Genomic DNA, 19,259 nt, shown 5'->3' on the forward strand with positions numbered 1-19,259 from the left:
AAATGACAGAGAAGTCTGGGAGGGTGTTCCTTATCATCATCATGTCTAAACAGTCTTGCCCATCATGTTTTCTTGGTGTACCAGATTGTTATTTTTCTGAGGCTAACTGACGGCTATTGTGTATCAACGTGAATAATCTTCAGACACTGATTTCGTCCTTTGCACACTTCTGATGGTAGGTCATCATAAGCAGCATTCATTGCAGAAAGCAAAGAGATTTGCCAACGTCCATACTCATGACTTGCATACCATTGGTTGATCTAAGATGTGAGAACCTCCCTACTCCCTATTCAGTGAAGTTTGAGGTTCACCTGACAACAGATTTACAGATTTATCAGACTTTACAACAATTTCACATCAGTGCTATTTATGAAACATGGGCTCGGCCGATTTTGACAATTAAATGGACTATTCTGTATGTGATGACTTAAACAATGAAAGAAAATATTTTTGAGAGTAACACTTTTCAACTGAGAAGAAATATAGTAACTGTCATTAAAGTATTGAGCCAAAGCAACTGAGAAAAAGTGGAAGAGACATACTTTACAAAAAGTAAAATAATAAACAGACGCAGAGTAATAATGATTCTAATTAATCCATTCATAAGTTTCAGTATAATATCCAAGAAAATCAGATGGTAGAATGGTTGATGCTCCTGGGAACTTCTCATTATAACTTAACATGACTTAAAATCCCATTCCACTCAAAAATGTGTTTTTCTTGTTGTTCCTTTAGTTGGATGTTTTCACTTCACAGGGCAGAAAGATGTATGTGCAGAGTTTGACACTAGCAGAAGTCAACAACATATCAGATGTGTACCTTCAAGCAGGATTGTGACACCAGTTCTGTTCCTGTATGCAACTTCCATGAATGTGCCATGATGGCTGATTTTCTATTCTGATTAAAATATACTGTGCAGAGTTTCCTTTTCCACAGCACTACAGAGCCTCACTGACTCCTGAGTCCCACTCACATTAAGCCTCCTATGTAACATGTGCTCCTGTGCCACATCTATTTGCTGTCTTTTCTTTCTTTCTTTTTATTTTTTTAAAAGTACTCCTACTCTTTAAACCCATACATGTAGTTAAACATCAGACGACACATTTGTTTGTTCTTATGTCTGCAAACCAGGTAAAAAGATGAAGCAGGAGTGAGAAGGACTGGCTCATGTCTCTTTGAGACTTTGTGCCTTCATCTTCACCAGATGTTAGTGACTCCTCCCAGAGAGCTCAGCGAAACATTCCAGCCCACCTCTGGGACTCTGCTGGCTCCTTCACACACTCTCACTGAACTCCAGTCAGGATTTTACAGTAGCAGAAGAGATTGACCTGACACAAAATGAGAGGACTTGTTGTCTTGGTAACTTTGGCCTGCTTCACCAGTGCTCAGCACCAAACGCTGATTGACTACTTGGAGCGGAGGCTGCTTGCTATCGAGGTAAGACTGACTTTACCTTCCTGCCGAGCCCTGGGCTCCAGAGTCCCTCTGAAAGGAAACTTTCAGGGACAGGGCATAGGCAATGGAATGCAGATGTGGGGAAATCCAGGGGGAAATCCTGGAAAACTGAGCTCTCACAAATGTATAGGGATCAAGAGTGAGTCTTACCAAGGTAGAAATGCAGTTTAAAAGTTTCATCAGTCTTGATATGCATATATGATGTAAAAACTGCAGTACAAAATTACATTATTAAAACAAGTTTATATGGCTGTTGAATTTGTCTGTTAAAGATGATCAAGTAAAAATCATAGTTTCAGCATGTGCCAGATTAAACATTTCTTAGAGGATTTCCTGCCTGTGTGGAAACTTATTTCTGTGATGTCACTTAATTTAAGGAACAGGCCACTGCTAAATAACCAGTAATAGCTCGCCATGTGGATCTTGCCATTCAGTTATACTGTTTTAACACTGCTGTTTTGTTTGTATCAAACCAGACCAGGTCGATAGTCCCTTTTACATAGATTATTGCAGTAAACTATATCTACATTCCTCAGCCTCTGTGTTGCTGGAAAATAGTGTCAGACTTTGCTGATCACCTGTAGAGAAAGTCTATCCTTAATAGGGAGGTCAGAGGTCAGAGTGCACGACAGGGCAGCACCCGCAGTGAGTGAGCTGGTAGTGTTTTTCTGAAGGATATTTGACCAGGGTGGATGTTTGCCACGTGTGGGCTGAACCTGGCTGTTTGAAAGATGAGTCTCCTACTTATTATGCCTTTTCAATCCCAGTCCATTCACTGAACCTGAAAATAACATCAAATTATGGCCTTTTGAGTGAATTCAATTATTTCTGGAAATGTATTTACATTCCCTATAGAGCACATATTATTATAAGAAAATGTAATAATTCAGATATAACTAATCTTTGTCCCCTTATTTAAAAACAGGACCGTATCTCTCTGTGGCATGAGCAGACCACTCGCTATGCCTCAGAGCTGCGTGAGCTAAAGCAGCAGATGGTTTCCCAGCTGGAGAACCTGGACAAAGAGAAAGAAATACTGCGAATAAATCTAGACAGCGTGGGGACTCGGGTGGACCGGGTGGAGCGTGAACTGGACTACTTAGAGACCCAGAACGGGGCTCAGCCATGTGTGGATGTGGACGACAAGCTGATAGAGCAACAGGTGACTCTGGTGAAGGAGAAGCAGAAGGCCAAATATGCAAAACTCTCAGGTGAGATGTGGTGCTCTTAAACTACACGACTAACCTGTTTACCAGAATATACTGTGTGTGTTAATGTGCAACAATTAGGATGAACCTGAAATGAATAACGTCATATGACCAACAACTAAAATACAAAGTATTGCATTTATAATCATTTGAAATGGGGAAAAAACTCATCTTCAAGTTTGTAATGCTGCAACTATCAAACTCCTAATTGTTGAGATTACAGATTATTTATATATTATGTATATTTATGTACATTTTCAGAATAAATAAGCAGCAGTGCATCAGTTGGCCTTAAATGTACATTATTTATTTACATTAATTACAAGTCACTCCATCAGAGAATCTATGACTTTCACTTCATTGCCTTGTTGGAACTCAGATCGACTGATTACTTATAATTACATGGTTTATCATTTATCAAAAGTCGAAAAGGTGTGTTTCCAGAAACTTGTATGAAGCACACCTACCCCAACTCAGCCCTCTCATGCTCTTAGTTTTAGAGAAAAAAATTTAAACATGCTGCTTGAGACATGAATCATGGAGATTTGTTCATACACAGTTACAGATGGATGACACATGGAAAACCTGAATGAAGTGGAGGAACATAATGTATGAAGCTGCTTCCATACTGAATGGTTTTATGAGTATGAAAATGATATATAATGTGATATGTTGTGGGCTTTCAACAGCTGCTGTGTGGGATATTTTGGACACATGTCTTTATTAGAGGGCACTCTCCTCCACCATCATCAAATCACTAAATCAGGCACAGATTTTAAAAATAACTATTACACGGATCATGAAAGCTGATATTGGCCAAAAGCCTTACAATGACACTCTATGTTGGTTTTCCTTAGATTTGTCACCCATTTGTATAAACCATGAACAAATAAGGCAAAGACAAGAGAAACATATCATACAATCTGTCAGTAAACATGTCTCCAAACTGTAGATTTTTTCAGATTATTTTGTGAATTCCGTCTTAAGTAACATAAACAAGGACTTGACTTGGACCTCAAGGACTTGGGACTGATCCAAATTACTTTAGACTTGACTTGTACTACTTCTCGTATATTTAAATGACATCATGCAATGCCTGTCACTCTTATTTCAGACTGCAGAGACATGATCTCCAGTATAAAAGCCATGAAGATCTTGAAGCGAGTTGGAGGGCCGAAGGGCATGTGGACCAAAGACACCAGCAGGGGCTCTGGGAAGGTGTACATTTTTAACGGGACAGATGAAGACACCATCTATGAGTTTGCCACCATACAAGACTTCAGCCGCTCGTCGGGCATGTCTCTGTCAAAGCAGCTGAAGTTGCCGTCCGCCTGGAAAGGAACAGGTCATGTTGTCTACAACAATTACGTGTATTACATCAATCAGGTCGAAGAGGTGAAGGTGGTCAAATATGACATGAAGAACAACTCTGTGGCAGACAGTGCAGTGTTCCCTGTCCAGGACCACGTCCCAGTGTACGGACTGAACCCTGAGACGGCAATGGACTTGGCTGTGGACGAGGAAGGCCTGTGGGCCATTTATGCCACACGGCAGAACGAGAGGCACATCTCTCTGGCTAAAATGGATGCCAATTCGCTGGACATCGAGCAGATGTGGGACACAAACTGTCCGAGAGATAATGCAGAGGCAGCCTTTGTCATTTGCGGCACACTGTATGTGGTGTACAACACCAAGCAACCCGGCCGTTCACGTGTCCAGTGTGTGTTTGACGTCAACGACATGGTGACCAATGAAGACGCACCACTGGTTTACTTTCCGAAACGTTATGGAGCTCATTCTAGTCTGAAGTACAACCAACAGGAGCAGCTGCTCTACGCCTGGGATGACGGCTACCAGATTCTCTACAAACTTGTCATGAAAAAGAAACTCGAGGTTTGAGCTGAAAAAACAAACAAACAAAAAAACAACACACCAACATCCTCCACAAACTCCCACAAGCGCACCTGATAACCCTTCAAGATCCACACCAGTATTACGTGAAATACAGATCAAGTATACTTAATATCACTGCTGATCATGTTTCAGTGTCTGCTGCAGAATTTCAGATTTTTTAATGTGACTTTTAACCTGACTGGTCTCCATTCCATTCCATATGCATGCTAGCATACTCTTGAATATGACTTGAATTGTGTATTTTCCATCACAGAAAACATTTTGAAAACTTGTAATGGGCTAAACATGAAGAATCGCCACAATAGTCCTTTATTCTGAAGCATAAAAAGGTTTGAAAGTGCTGTCTTGTAGGAAAGGTATCTGTATACTGTCACACATTCACAGATGTGAACGTTGGATATATTTTTCCAAACTTTTTACTTGATTAATTATATGACTTCTTCATCGGAGGCACAGCTGTGTAATCGCTGCCACAACCGTACTGCTTAGCAGACTGCACTGCACCTTCATCTTCACAAAAATGTCTGAGTCTACTCGAATAGATTTACTGTACTTACCTGTGATTTCTTGTGCCACTCTCCTTTTAAGTTTCTAAAGTTATTCAAAGGTCAGTTTACTTCAGCTGTTAAATCAGACAAGCCCTTGTTTCTTTTTTCATGCTGCAAATACAAAAAAAAAATCATAATTTTAAGCGATATAATAATATACCTTAACTTCACTAGAGATGATTTTGTACTTGTAACCTTTAACCTAGTGCTGTTTTCTTTAATTAATGTGTAATTTACTGTTGCAACATTTCTCATAGACAAAAGACCCTTTTCACATCATTTTTACTTTTCATATACGGGTGTAACTAACTTTAATAGTGGCTTCACTCTATTGATATAATCCAGAACCAGGACCCCAGTATTGTGCATACTGGCTCATTAATCAATTTACTGAAACCTAAAAGAAACACAGCCATCATTAATGTTATTAGTAACACTGTTGCTATTCCTGCTATGATGAGTCAGAGTGTCTGCTGTGGGGAAGGTGTTTGTTTTCAAACCAGCTGATTTTTACTGTAATCAGCAGTCAGAATGTGAGCAGCTGTTTGGTCTGATTAGTGGCTGCATGGTTGATTATTAGAGTTTATGAAGGACTTCCACGGCAGCTTAAAGGTTAGAAATGCTGGTTCATCTGGAGTAAGAGCCTTTCTTTGCTATAGGCATATTAGAAAGACAAAGACAAAGGTAACAATATGAGTAGCAATAATTATAATTCAATTTAAACATAGGTTTTAATGCTACTGAGTTAGTCTGAATATATAACATGTATATTGTAAAAACATTTTTAGAGGCAATGCTTAGTTCAGAAGATAGCATGACAATAATGTTTTCTTTAGTCATTCTTCAGATTTTTCTCAGTATCAAAAGTCTTATAATGCAACGACAGCTTAGTGTAAGCTCAGAGCTGCAGTTAATATAAATGGGACATCTTCAATGATCAGCTAGCAGGTTAGCACTGTTATCTTTCTCCGTCTGTCTCATTCAGCACTTCAGTGGTTCAAGTCAAACACATATAGTATGTAATGCTGTTAAGTATAGATGTTTTTTTAATAAATAAAATCATCAAAATGAACAAAAAGCACCACTATTTGAAGTTTGTCTTTTACAAAATGCAATGTTTTATTAATTTATGTTTGAAATGACATTTGTATTATGTACATTTTCTATCAATAACTCTTTCTGCCTTCGTTCACTATGAATTAAATGACCTTTTCACCTGTTAACAGTGTCTGTCTTTTTCTATGATCAGTATGGAGGGTATCGAGCTCTTGCTCGATCACTCCAGATTCCGGGATATTGTATCTAATTTGCGGGCGTCAGGGAGCCGCTATCAATAAATACCTACCAAAACTTCCAGGAGAGTTGGGATGTCTGTGTTTCATATGTTGTTGAGTTATAAAGGACATTTTATAAGACATAAGCAGCACAATGCAACTCAGTAGGATTTAACATTAAACATTTTACCAAGAGTGATGCTAACAAACTTTGATTTCGATTTGATTAACAAACTTGATTTCAGACATAGAACTTTTTTAAATAGGGGAGACCAGGGCTTGTTGTTACACTTTTTACACTCTTACATATTTCTTGGAATTTATATATCATATTTTTTTAAAAAGTGTACCAGATGAAAGATCAAAGTCTCAGGTTTATATTTTGTATTCATGTCATTTTCATATTTTGTGTCAGTGCAGAATTATAGGCAATCAAATGGAGAGTGTGAACATGTGACATGTTGCCCCAACATCGGGTAAGTTGTCTCACTATACAGGGTAAGATGTCACACTGGATTTTGCAACTAATTAAACAAGGACAAAATTGTTGTTCTTTTTTTTAAACTTGAACATGAAATGAACATTGAAGTCAGGCACAGACAATGTTTATCATTGAGTTTGAAAAAGTCATTGAACATGGCCATTGAACAAACGTTAACACAAAATATTATGCAACATGCACTGGATTAAAGTCCTTAGGAACTGCTGGCATGTAGGCTATGGCTCTCAGCCTCAAATGCCTGTTTTACCTTTCTTTTTTTTTTTTAACTTTTTATTTATCTACGTACATGAACAAAGAACATGAGATCATCATGGGAGGTACAGTTAAAAACAAAATATTCTATTACACATACATACACACACATACATCATAGTCAAATGTCACACTATTCAAGGTGCATATTCAATCCATTTTTCCCAGCGTTCCATACACTTCTCCAACTGAAGTCTTAAAACAAAAGTGAGTCTCTCCATACAGTAAATTTCGTGAATGATCCCGTGCCACTGGATCAGTGTTGGAGGATCTAGTTGCAACCACTTTCTGGTTATGGCTTTCCTACCACTTGCCAGAAGAATCTTAAACAGGTACCTGTCCGTATGCAAGACTGTTTTTGGAATTTTACCGAGATATAAAATAACAAACGAAAAATCTAAATCCACCCCTATTATTTTATTTATCTCGGTTGACACCTCCTTCCAAAATAGCTGGATTTTCGGACAGGCCCAAAAAACATGAAAATGGTTAGCCATAGGGGTTCCACATAGTCTCCAACAAAAGCCTCGGCTCTGTGTGCCTGTTCGTAGTGCTGTTAATTTAGGAGTTATGAAAAATCTCACTACATTCTTCCAGCCGAACTCTCTCAAAGATCTCGAATTTGCAGTGGTCGCTTGTGTCTCACATATTTCTATCCAGGTCTCTTCCTGTTTTACCTTTCTTAAACTCAAAATTCCAGTTTGAATTGAACTACAAAAATTATGAAATTTAAACCAGTCCTGAAATGTGGCCATAGTTCCAACAACAACTGGAAGAGCCATTCATAAAAACTCAAACAAAACCTGACAAACGAATTTCCTAACCCCAAAATGACTGAGACATGTTGCCCCAAACTACCATGTTTGCTAAAGCTAGCTCTAGTTTAAAGTTAGCTTAAAACAGAACAATGATTGAGGTATGACAGGATACCTAAATCTCTCCTCTAACAAGTCCACATTTATCAGTGTTAGGATTTTTACCTGAAAGAAGCTTATTTTGAAATGTTTTACTTTGGGTTGTGCAAAATGGTTAATTGGTGCTCATCTCAGCTCACAATGTGCTATTCTCTTCACAGACAGGACTTGACACCAGTCCATGTAAAGGAAGAAAACTAGTATTCCACTTTTTAGTTGCGCACTCTGGTGGAGAAGATAATTGCAATGTGACAATTTACCCGTGTGACAACAAGCCCCGGTCTCCCCTACATATAATACTTAATTCAATACATTGTACACATTTTCTGCTCGACAACTTTTCAGGTTCAAAATCTTTTCTTGCTTTAATGAAAATGTGATAATTTGTGTGCTAGGGTCAGATCAGTAGCCAGGTTTACATGGAGACTTTTTTTCATTCCGATTGAAATCATTCCAATTGAAGATTTCAGGACAACTATTTACATGTGACGTGATCTATTCCAATCTGGTGTTTACATGCGCCACTGCATTTAATCAGAACAGACGTTTTGCAGCTGTGTGACATGTGCAGATTGATGTAAACATCACGTGATTGACCAAAGATGGAGATCTGTCAACTGATAAGCACAGTAGTTGCTGTTGTTTTCGGTCTATACCGACTTCGTTCAGTTTCTTCTTTTCTTCCATCTAAACGTGCGATAATATTTAAGTCTTTAGGAGTTTGAATTAGAAACTAGCTCTCCGCTGTGGACCAGTTGTTCTGCTTGAAAGCCGCCATATCTGCAAGTAAGGAAACGTCACTGCACAATTAGGCTACGTCAAGGCAGAGCAAGCGCAGAAAGATCACAGTGAAAAAACGTTCTGTTTCACCGTTTACATTATATAATCTTTACCTTTGATCAGTTTGGGAAAAGGAATATTCTACCCCTCTGAAACCAAATGAAATTCCATTCGGTCTGGGCCTGTTTATTCCAACTGAGGTGTTTACATGGAGCATTTTCATTCGGTTTGTGCTTATAAACCGATTCTAATCAGAATATTAGGCTCCATGTAAACCTGGCTAGTGAGTGTGATATTACTTGATTATTCTTGTTATTACCACCAGATGGCGCCAGAGTAAAGTCTGCAGACGACACCGCTGTGGCTGGTCTCATCTCCAACAGCAATGAGTCATTGTACAGGCGGGAAGTGGATGAACTGGACAAGGGGTACAAAACTAACACCCTTATCATCAACGTTAATGTAGATCAGTCACTATTCACAACAGTCTATATTGAGCTGTTACGGATGCCGTAGTTTCAGGAAGTAATCTGGTATCCTGCTCATGTGCGTTACTTGGCATTCAGTTCATCACACAGACGTATGCTTGTACGGTCTGCAATGTTTGCATCCTCTGCACTGTGGTTATTAAACCAAGTTTGAAGCTACACTACTTGTCTTATTTCGAAGCACATCTTTCAACAGTTAACAAAACAAAAGAGATGATTGTGGACTCCCGTAAGGCTGGCACCCCTGACCCCCCCCCTACATCAATGGAGCAGCAGTTGAGGTCATCTCCTGCTTCAATTATCTGGGGGTGCATGTTGCAAACAACCGCACATGGAGCTGAAACACAGCAAGCATTGTTGAAAAGGCCCACCACCACCTCTACTTCATGAGGAAGCTGACAATCCTCACCTCCTTTTACAGGTATGTGGTATCCCCACTCCTGCTTCACTGTGTGGTATGACAGCTGCACGGCTGAAGAGAGAGGAGCACTGCAGTGAGTGGTTAAATCTGCACAGCGAATCATCGGCTGCAGCCTGTCCACCGAACCAGGAATGGGGCCTCCTGCATCATGAAAGACTCCACCCACCCTTCAAATGAACTATTTGCCCCCCTCCCCTCAGACAGGAGTTTGTGCAGCATCCAGGCAAGAACCACCAGGCTAAAGAACAACTTCTTTCCGGATGCTGTAAGACTTTTGTCTTTGACCTTGTTTAATTAGCTACATAGACTCTGAACTGCAATCAACTGCTGATACTGCTACCATCTTGCTGCTATTCATGATTGTAACTATTTATTATATCCCTCAAAGGCATGCTGTAGCTAATGCCTCTTGGTATGTGAGATTTTTGATAGTACACTGAATGGCTCACTTTATCTCTATATCTTTTTAGTCGATTTCCTTATTTATTTATTTATTGACTCTTAATGCCTATTGTGTACATGTTCTTTATTTATCATATATTTATACTTTACTATAATCAGTGTACTCAAATACAGTACTCAGAGTCCTGAGTACTGTATATTGGTCTAAATCATGTATCTACATGGCAGCACAAATCCTTGAATCCTTGATTAAGACATTTTTTAATCCAGCACAGTTTGGAATATTTATATTATCTTTCTATATGTTGCAATTATTAACAATTACATGTTTTGTTAATGTTTTATTGATTCATTATTTACAAATGCTTTATTTATTCATAATAGCATGTAAAGGAGGTTGCCAACTTGTTAAAAGAGTTTAGCCCTATGAAGGACAGGTTCACAATGTTCAAATCTGTCTTAAAACAACAGTTAGGAACCCAGATGAAAACTTACTTGCTTTAATCATTCCTCCAGTTCATACTGATCATTATCTCCTCCAAATGTGCTGACAATGTAAGTGATGGGAGAAAAAATCCACAGCCCTCATTTTGAACAAATGTATTTAAAAGTTGATCTGAAGATTATATGAAGTTTCAACCATCTAGAATAAGTCAAATAAAGTGGATATCTTCCACAGTTTTCCTGTTGGTGTCTCAACAGAAGGCATTTCCGGTTCAGATGCAGTGCAAGGACCTGCAAAAGGTTTTTCCCTCCATTGTTCACATTTTAATGGTCTGTATGAACAGATGGAATGATTATAGCAAGAAAAAATGTCAAAGTTCATTTGGGGACCTGATTATTGTTTGAGGACAGACTGGAAAAATTGTGAACCTTTCCTTTAACTCCCACATTGTAGCCATGAATATATATTATGCTAATGAGTTAAACCAGAACTGTGACAAGTCATCAAATCATATAGTATTTATTTACAAATATATGCAAATTATTTGTCAATGATTGATTAGTTTAATATTACCAATGGCTTACAAATTACCCTAAAAGGGATAATTACCATAAGAAAAGGTCTATATCTCACCATTAATAACTACAAAGACAAAGAGAAATGTGTCTTAAGGCGTGGAATCAACACAATAATATGTTAACGTACAGAACAGACAATAACCAGGTCCTCATTGTCACACAAAACTTTGTGGTTAGCCAACAACTACTTTACTGACGGCAGCCATGCTCAAGAACAATGACATCAAAAGCCATACAAAATGTAAGGGAGGTTCCATCCCCTGGCGGTCCGGGGGGGGCGCGACTGGTTTACTAAGCAACACAGAGCGATCAGGGCACACACACACACACACACACACACACACACACACACACACACACACACACACACACACACACACACACACACACACACACACACACACACACACACACACTCCCTCTAGCGCGCGCTCTTGCTCGCTCGCTCCAGACTCCGGGAGATTGTATCTAATTTGCCCAGTATCAATATGCTGACTACCGGAACTTCCGTGAGAGTTGGGATGTCTGCAGTATGAGTAGCATTTGAAAATCTCACTTGGCACCACCCAGTGGAAGTATGAAAAAAGGCACTGTCACTTTTAAACCACAAGCTGTCGTGAATATCTTAATATTAGTTTTGACTGAACAGCTAGACTTCGATATGCACCAATAATTAAATAATATTAGTCTGATTCTGATTTAGATAGCTGGATCTAATATCTGATACTTTTATTTTAATGTATAATCATTAAATTATTTTTTTTACATTTTGTTTTACAAAGTTATGAAAGCAATGTTTAAGCCTGATGTTGCCTTAGACATGAAAGAATGATCAGTCTCTTTCACACAATGAGACATAGTCTACAGCTTTTTAATCAAACACTGGTATCGCTAGTCTGTATTGGCTGATTCCCAAAGCCCAGTTATTGGGATTGGGACTGAAGAGGTCAGATCGGTATATCCTGTTAGACTTAAAATGAGACATATTTAACAGTTACTTCATCATCATCACTACTGACATTTCCTGACATAAAAACACAAAGGATTCTCATTCTTTGGACTAACAGGACAAACATACACTTTTACTTAAAAAACTGGACCTGTGTATTTGTAGTGCCAGAGATTAATGAAGTGTAAGAGTAATTTGATTAACAATGCGAGACAGCAGAGGACTGGTATTTAAATTGTTTCACAAGCTTTTTGGCACAGATGTTTGAACAAAAACAGAACTCACTAACACTCAAACTGTGGCTCAGCATTCTTGCCAAATGAACCGACTGTAGTCGGCACTTTATGATCATTATCAATATGATCCTAACAGCTGAATTTTACTTTAGAGTAGGTAAACAGACAGTAACAGTTATATAAACAAGTTTATTTTTTCAAACTGTAAATAAACAACATCCATAAAAACGGTTCATTAACTGTGGATAAAATCTAGAGTAAGAAAGATGGAACAGCACATTGAGAACTGTAAAAACCATACAGAAACATTTTTATATCACAACTGTATGTACAAAGCTGAGTAATAAGAGAGTTTGGTGAGTGATCCAGACAGGAAACCTGAATGACTAACAGACATTTTGGTGCATTACAGCTAAAGGTGGAGTATTAAAATCACTTCAAGAAAATATGGACCCAAATTTGAATTTAAATGACAGAAAATCAACCTATAAGAATATAGTTGGAATCTTGTGTTCTTTTAGCACCGACTGTTTTACATCAGCTCACTGTTTGTTGTGTGACAACTTGTGCTGAGAGCTGTCACTCCATCTTTCATTCGGCTGGTGCTCACCCAGTCTTACAAAGCATGACTTTTGTTATTTGCACTACCCCAAAAACGTATTAATCATTTATTTCTAGCTAGTTGACTATTTAAATTTGGACATCCTAAAGCCAAAATACCGTTTAAATTCGGAAATTGAATGGCACAGAATGTGTCGATCTGACCTGCACTCCAGTCAGACCACTGCCCCGATCACAAATAACATTTACATCAATTGGTAGCAGTTGCACATAAATATACAAAATATTGATATTGAAGAATTACAGTTATATCTATTATCAATCAGATCTATTACAACATTTAGGGCTGGAAAAAACAGCAGAACTCTTGGGACATCTACCTTCTAGAAACTGGTTTTAAGTATCGTATCAAATATATGACACGTCCTGTAGTGTCCACTTTGTTTGTCCGTTCCAGTCATTGGCCTGAAGTGATGTCCTTATTGCTTAGACTTTAAAATAGCCAGATATTTTGCATAACTCAGAGTCTCAGATGAGGAACTTGCATGGTGACGTCACGGAAGAATCGATGTGCAAGGGCGTTTTTGGCAGATAACCTTTTGTTTGGGTCATAATTCAGCATTTCCTGCAAGAGAAAAAACAACAACAAAATGATCAATTTAAATTTGGTGTGACATGTCTAGATGTAATCATTAAAATTATTTAAAATCATGTGCATCTGGATCCAGATTTTCATTAGTCATGAATATATTATATCATTCAAATTAGTGGAGAAATAATGAGGATGTTAAAAAAATGTCTAAAATGTGTAAACTTGCAATGCTATGAAATCTGAAAAAAAATGCTGGATTCACAACAAAACTAATCACTTGTTCATTCCCCAACTTACACTGAAACCTGCTAACTAACTAACTAATGAATGAATGAATGTATAAATGTTCTCACTCCAAGCAGTTCTCTTCCATCCTCATCAAGAAGAGGCACCACTTTGGATAAATCCTGCCGGGCCCACTTGGGGAAAGATGGTTTGTAGTCGGGCATGGACGTTACTCCTGGCCACACGGTCTCATCTGGTGTGCCAAGGGTGCGGAAGATTCGGAATAACTGATCAATCTCTGAGTCGCCGGGGAATAAGGCCCTCCTGGTGATCTGAATAACAGCGGACAGTGATGTAAGAAGGTTGCTTCCATCGTAACGTGCAGGCTTCATTTACTGACTGCGTAGCTGTTTTATAAAAAGATGAAACTGAGTGCAATACCATTTCAGCAAAGATGCACCCCAGACTCCAGATGTCGACAGCTGTGGAGTAATATTTGCAGCCCAGGAGAATTTCTGGTGCTCTGTACCAAAGTGTTACCACCTGGAAAATATCAAGAAGGAAACTTACAATTACAGGTCAAATAAAACAGCACTGAAAGTATCTAACTCCTGTATCGTGACGCATCTCCAAGTGAAACAGGATAGACAGGCGGGATAAAACCCTGGGAGGATTTTGATTTGAATGTTGAAAAGTGGGCATGTCATAATGAATCTTAACTGTGCTGCTAAAAATTGAAGATTGATTGATGGATAAATGTCATGATATAGGTTTAAATTTCATGTTTTACATGATTGTATTTTGATATGAGAACACAAAGAAATTGTGTGTATTTTTTGGCATATTTTGTAAAATAGGTGAACAATATGATAGACGAACAATAGTTAATCTTGACTTTAGGGTTACGAAAAAAATTAGCCACACAGATTATCTTAAAATGTGCTGTAAAGTTAAGAGATTCATGACTTCTCATTGAGTCCAGTTCTTGAAAATTGTGGTTCTTACATCATCCCCTAACTGGGCACTATAATGAATATGCACTTTATTATTTAACCCTCACTTACTTAAAAAGCTTGTTGACATGAGTGGGATGGTACACCTTACCTCATGTGTGTATGTGCGGACAGGCACCCCGAAGGCTCTTGCCAGGCCGAAGTCAGCCAGCTTGATCTCACCCTGGGCGTTGATGAGGAGGTTCTGAGGCTTCAGGTCCCGATGAAGAACCCTGTGAGAGTGGCAGAAGGCCAAACCTTGCAGCAGCTGGTAAAGATAACTCTACAAACAAAAGAAACACACACAGATGAATCAACTCAGAAATCCATTAGCTCTTCGTTATTAATGAATGAGCTGAATCAGCTCAGAGACCGAGACTGCTATAGTCTGATGTTTACCTTAACCAGAGGCAGTGGGAAACCGGTGACTGACGAAGAATCCATGAACTTCTTCAAATCTTGATGAAGGAACTCAAACACAAGGTAGAGTTTGTTCTCCGTGTGGATAACATCTCGCAACCTGAAACAGCAGGCACAACTGGCTCAGAAACTGACATAAGCAGGTAACACGTGACTCGTGATGATTTCGACAAAGTTCTGGAGGCATCAGGAACTTACTTGACAATATTTGGGTGACTGAGTTCTTTGAGAAGAGAAATCTCTCTGATGGCAGTGCTCGGTACACCCTCTGTTTCCCTGTATGAAAAACATGGAAAATTGACAATAATTTCATTTTGTTTATTATTTCAAACCATCTACATTATTTACTATGTTTTTAATGAGTGAGAACAATTGTATCTTATTACTATCTGGACAGTTTGACACAATTACTGGACTTCCGACTGTGTTAGACAATAAACTAAACTGTGGTCTGAAATAAAGGTCAGAAATGTCAGTCATGTGATACCATGTGTTCTTAGTGTATTGTTTTTTTTAATGATCCTTTTAACTTGTGCAAAGCATCTTTGTGTTCCCTGAAAAGCAAGTTACAAATAAAATATATTATTGTTGTAAAATACTGAATAAAGTAAGTCACTGATGCCCAATGATTTGTGTTTCTTGGCACTGCATGGCAGCATAGAGATATTACAACAAGCATTTACTTTAGTGTGAACATTTTACAGAGAAATACACATTTTTAAAAATAGATTAAAAGTGGGATTTGTCTACCTTAAGATTCGGAAACACTGACATCATATGGCTTGTAAGTTCTTCTCTACTAAGCAAATTATATGCTGTTTAGAGCTCGAACAATATATCCATCAGTCAATATGGGTCAGTATGCGCATACATGTTTGATATGTTTTATTTTTATACAGGCAGCATTTTATCTATATTAGATCTTTTTTTGATAAAGCAAGTTTAAGATGTAGATGTAGTAACTTAGAAGAAAGCTATAAAAAAAAAGGTCAACATTTTGGGTATATGGGTTTTCACTTGTATGAGTTAAAAATGAGTGCAATGCTTTCAGTTTCCAGGTGAGTCACTCCTGACGTGTTCAGGGTGGTGGTGTAAGAAACAATTATCTGTCATCGTGATGGAGCCGTGAGCCGGTTCAACAGCCCCGGTACAGACATATGAAAGCTTCATTCACGTTACCGTCACTCATGTGTTACACTTACGTGTCCAGTCTGATTTTCTTGAGAGCGACAGTCTCTCCGGTGACTTTGTTCTTAGCTTTGTACACCACTCCATACGTCCCCTCTCCGATCTTCTCCACCTTCTGAAACGCATCCATTTGTACTAAGCTACGGCCGGTTTGTTGGTTATTTAGCTTGCTGAGCTCTGGTCTTTGTGTCGAGGCTAACAACTGGCTCGGTGGCTCTGGATACAAACGTTAACCGACATGTACTGAGCTGCTCCTCCCGGTAAGTTCACAACGGTCCCGGTGTCACTCCACAGCCGGAGGGGAGTCACCGTATCGAGGGTAAACTTTCTCAGCTCAGAGGGAGAAAACAGGTAAAGATCATTTGTTGACCCAAATACTTATATCAGTTAATATCACAGTTAACGTGGCGGCGGCTCCGTTGCGGGAAACACAACACAGCAGCGGTTCCCGCGTTACCTTGGGAGCGCTCGTTTTTGCGTTCAAACACTCCCGACTGATGCAGGCGGGCGGTGTTGTTTTTGTATTCGTTTATAGTCCTAATCGGTAAAACAGTTTTGTAGGAAACTGGCGTTAGTGAGTGAGTGAATGTTTTTTTTTTTAAATATGCTCTGAGTTGAGTTTAATTTGTTAGTTTTCATTTTAAATTAGTGGGTGCACGTCGCGAGGGCGGGACTGTGGTGTGTCGGGATGAGAAAAAACATATAACAAACGAACCATGGGTCACGTGGTGAGACGGCGATGACGTTTTACGTTATCAGCGTCGAGGCAAAAGCGGTAACAAAAAAAAGTTTTTTTACTCAGGTGTTTTTACACATTGTTTGAACTTTAGAATGTATTCAAATCAAAAAAAGTGAATAACAAAATCCATTATTGTAATTACTATATTATTGTCTTTAAAAATATATTTTATATATATATATATATATATATATCTTTTATTGTATTTTTGTTATTATTTTCCATTAGGCCTACTGTCCGTCTATTTGTATCTCCTGTTGTTATTTTATTATAATTTAAATTAACATTAGCTAACATTTAGACTGTGATGAAATAGAATGTGATATGATAAATACAATTAAATAAAGAAAATAAAGTTTTAACTATAAAATCAAGTCCAAACCTTTTCTACCGTAATACTGTAAAATACCATAACATTTGACTTAATTTATTGAAGTCATTGAAGGCTCAATTTCGCTGGAGAGTGCCTTTTCAGCCTTTTTTCCACAAATTTAGGTCTTAATTTCCCATTCCTACAATAAATAATAGACATTCAACTTGAAGAAATGTATATTTGCTGAGCTCCCACACATACATCCAGTTAATTATGGGATATTATTTAGAGAGTAAACCATATAATGTCCACCCTGTCGTGGACATATACATTTCTGTTAAAATGTGTTTTGATTACAATAGTAACATAAAAATAGACTTTTTTGATAGGTATAATTTTTCCTAAATAGGGTTATTAATTACGAATAAATCAAATATTCTGTGTACACTATCAATTTCAAATAATCTCTTACCATTCGCACACATTATACAAATTATTATACAAATATTTAACTGTATAAATTAATTATTATTTTAAAATATCAATATGACAGGGTGGACCAGTGCATAGGGTGGACCAGCACACAACAGGGCAGACACATAACCAAGTTTGGCAAAATATGAACATTTATTCAAAATGAATTTGTTCAAAATTTCATGTAAAAGGGTGCATTCATTAAAATGTGTAAAATCAATTCATTTTTAAATATAAATATGTGATGGTAAACATAAACAAACTGTCAACTTATTCTAAAAAATCTTAAAAAATCTTTAACAGTCATGTAAACTCCAGAAACATACAAGAATGATTAGTGTAAAAGATTCAACTCATTTTAACAACTCCCGTACATACTTCCATGAAGGCGCATACGTGTACAGAGTGTTTATTGACGGCTTGCGGCTTGGTAATAAGACAGATAATTTGTTGGTCCACATACCAGTTAATGTCTTCTCTTGGGCTCGGCCAGTAGAATTTATTAATGCCATTGCAGTTCATGCATTTAATCAATATATTTTGCTCTTCCACTTCAACAATAATGCCAGGATAGGCGTCATTGTCGTAGTTTACCACACACCATTCTCCAATGTGTTTCGCCTCAATGAGTTCATACCGCCATCTGATTTTACTTGTGCCAGTAGATACAGGGACATCTTCTTCAGTCATAGTTGTCTCCTTTAACTGGTAACAGGGACAGTCCAACAGACCTTCTTCTCTCTGGCAGAGACATGTGATGTCCCGGTATTTCAACTTGCCTGGTGACACACTTAGCACCTGATGCGCCCTCATTGTTCCATTTATTGGAGCAATATATCATTTTTAACAATCAAAAGAGTGGAAATGCCTGCCCCAAGAAGTTCTTTCTGCTCAAGGTTTCTGAAGAGTAAATTTCATTTCACACACAGTATCCCGCAGGTAATAATAAAGGAGATACACAATTGCTCTCTCTAGTTGTCCAATCTTTCACTGATCTATAGATTCAAGTGAGATTCAATAGATTGTATCGTCACATGCACAGCAACACAGCAGATGGCAACATCAAGTGGCAGTGGAGTCTGGCATCTTTGAGCTCTAGTTTTAGAGTTTTTTTTGTTGTTGTGTGGCTTCTCTCTCTTTGGCTCTCATTAACTTTTGTTTCATTTCTAAATAAAGAAAATTCATAGACCCTTTTCATTCTTTTTCATAGACCACTTTGTCCCCCTGGTCATGAGCATCCCATCCTGTATCTGTGACCCCCCCCAGGGGCAAGATAAATCAGTCAGGGGGCCCTGGGATAAAAAAGGAGCTGCTGGTTGCCTGTTAATACCCTGCCCTCCCAACAAATGTCCCCAGTTGGGACACAAATCGAGGACATTACTATCATAT

The 19,259-nt window shown here is 38.2% G+C and overlaps 2 protein-coding genes across 2 annotated transcripts; one reads left to right on the forward strand and one right to left on the reverse strand.

Annotated features, from left to right (window-relative positions):
* The first annotated feature begins 1,204 nt into the window (after nt 1-1,204).
* olfml3b (olfactomedin-like 3b) lies at nt 1,205-4,562 on the forward strand. The gene is given in 4 exon segments (XM_062416328.1): nt 1,205-1,312; nt 1,315-1,437; nt 2,381-2,666; nt 3,778-4,562. Coding segments are annotated over 4 exon segments (1,302 nt in total).
* An 8,714-nt stretch (nt 4,563-13,276) lies between these two features.
* cdk2 (cyclin dependent kinase 2) lies at nt 13,277-16,767 on the reverse strand. Its single transcript, XM_062442511.1, has 7 exons — nt 16,359-16,767; nt 15,355-15,432; nt 15,136-15,256; nt 14,849-15,019; nt 14,186-14,287; nt 13,873-14,076; nt 13,277-13,552 (listed from the first exon to the last, which is right to left on the reverse strand). The coding sequence occupies exons 1-7, from the start codon at nt 16,472-16,474 to the stop codon at nt 13,448-13,450; spliced, it is 897 nt and encodes a 298-aa protein (XP_062298495.1). The 5' UTR covers nt 16,475-16,767; the 3' UTR covers nt 13,277-13,447.
* Nucleotides 16,768-19,259: the final 2,492 nt, after the last annotated feature.

The sequence above is a fragment of the Scomber scombrus genome, chromosome 3, assembly GCF_963691925.1.
Source record: "Scomber scombrus chromosome 3, fScoSco1.1, whole genome shotgun sequence".
Classification (NCBI taxonomy): domain Eukaryota; kingdom Metazoa; phylum Chordata; class Actinopteri; order Scombriformes; family Scombridae; genus Scomber; species Scomber scombrus.

Bases quoted from the DNA above. Each gene is read 5' to 3' on its own strand.
- cdk2 (XM_062442511.1), bottom strand. From the start codon at position 16,474: ATGGATGCGTTTCAGAAGGTGGAGAAGATCGGAGAGGGGACGTATGGA. The intron at 15,433-16,358 runs GTAAGTGTAACA...TTTTTCATACAG, and splicing joins AAGAAAATCAGACTGGACAC to GGAAACAGAGGGTGTACCGA. The intron at 15,020-15,135 runs GTAAACATCAGA...TTTTGTTTGTAG, and splicing joins TCCCACTGCCTCTGGTTAAG to AGTTATCTTTACCAGCTGCT.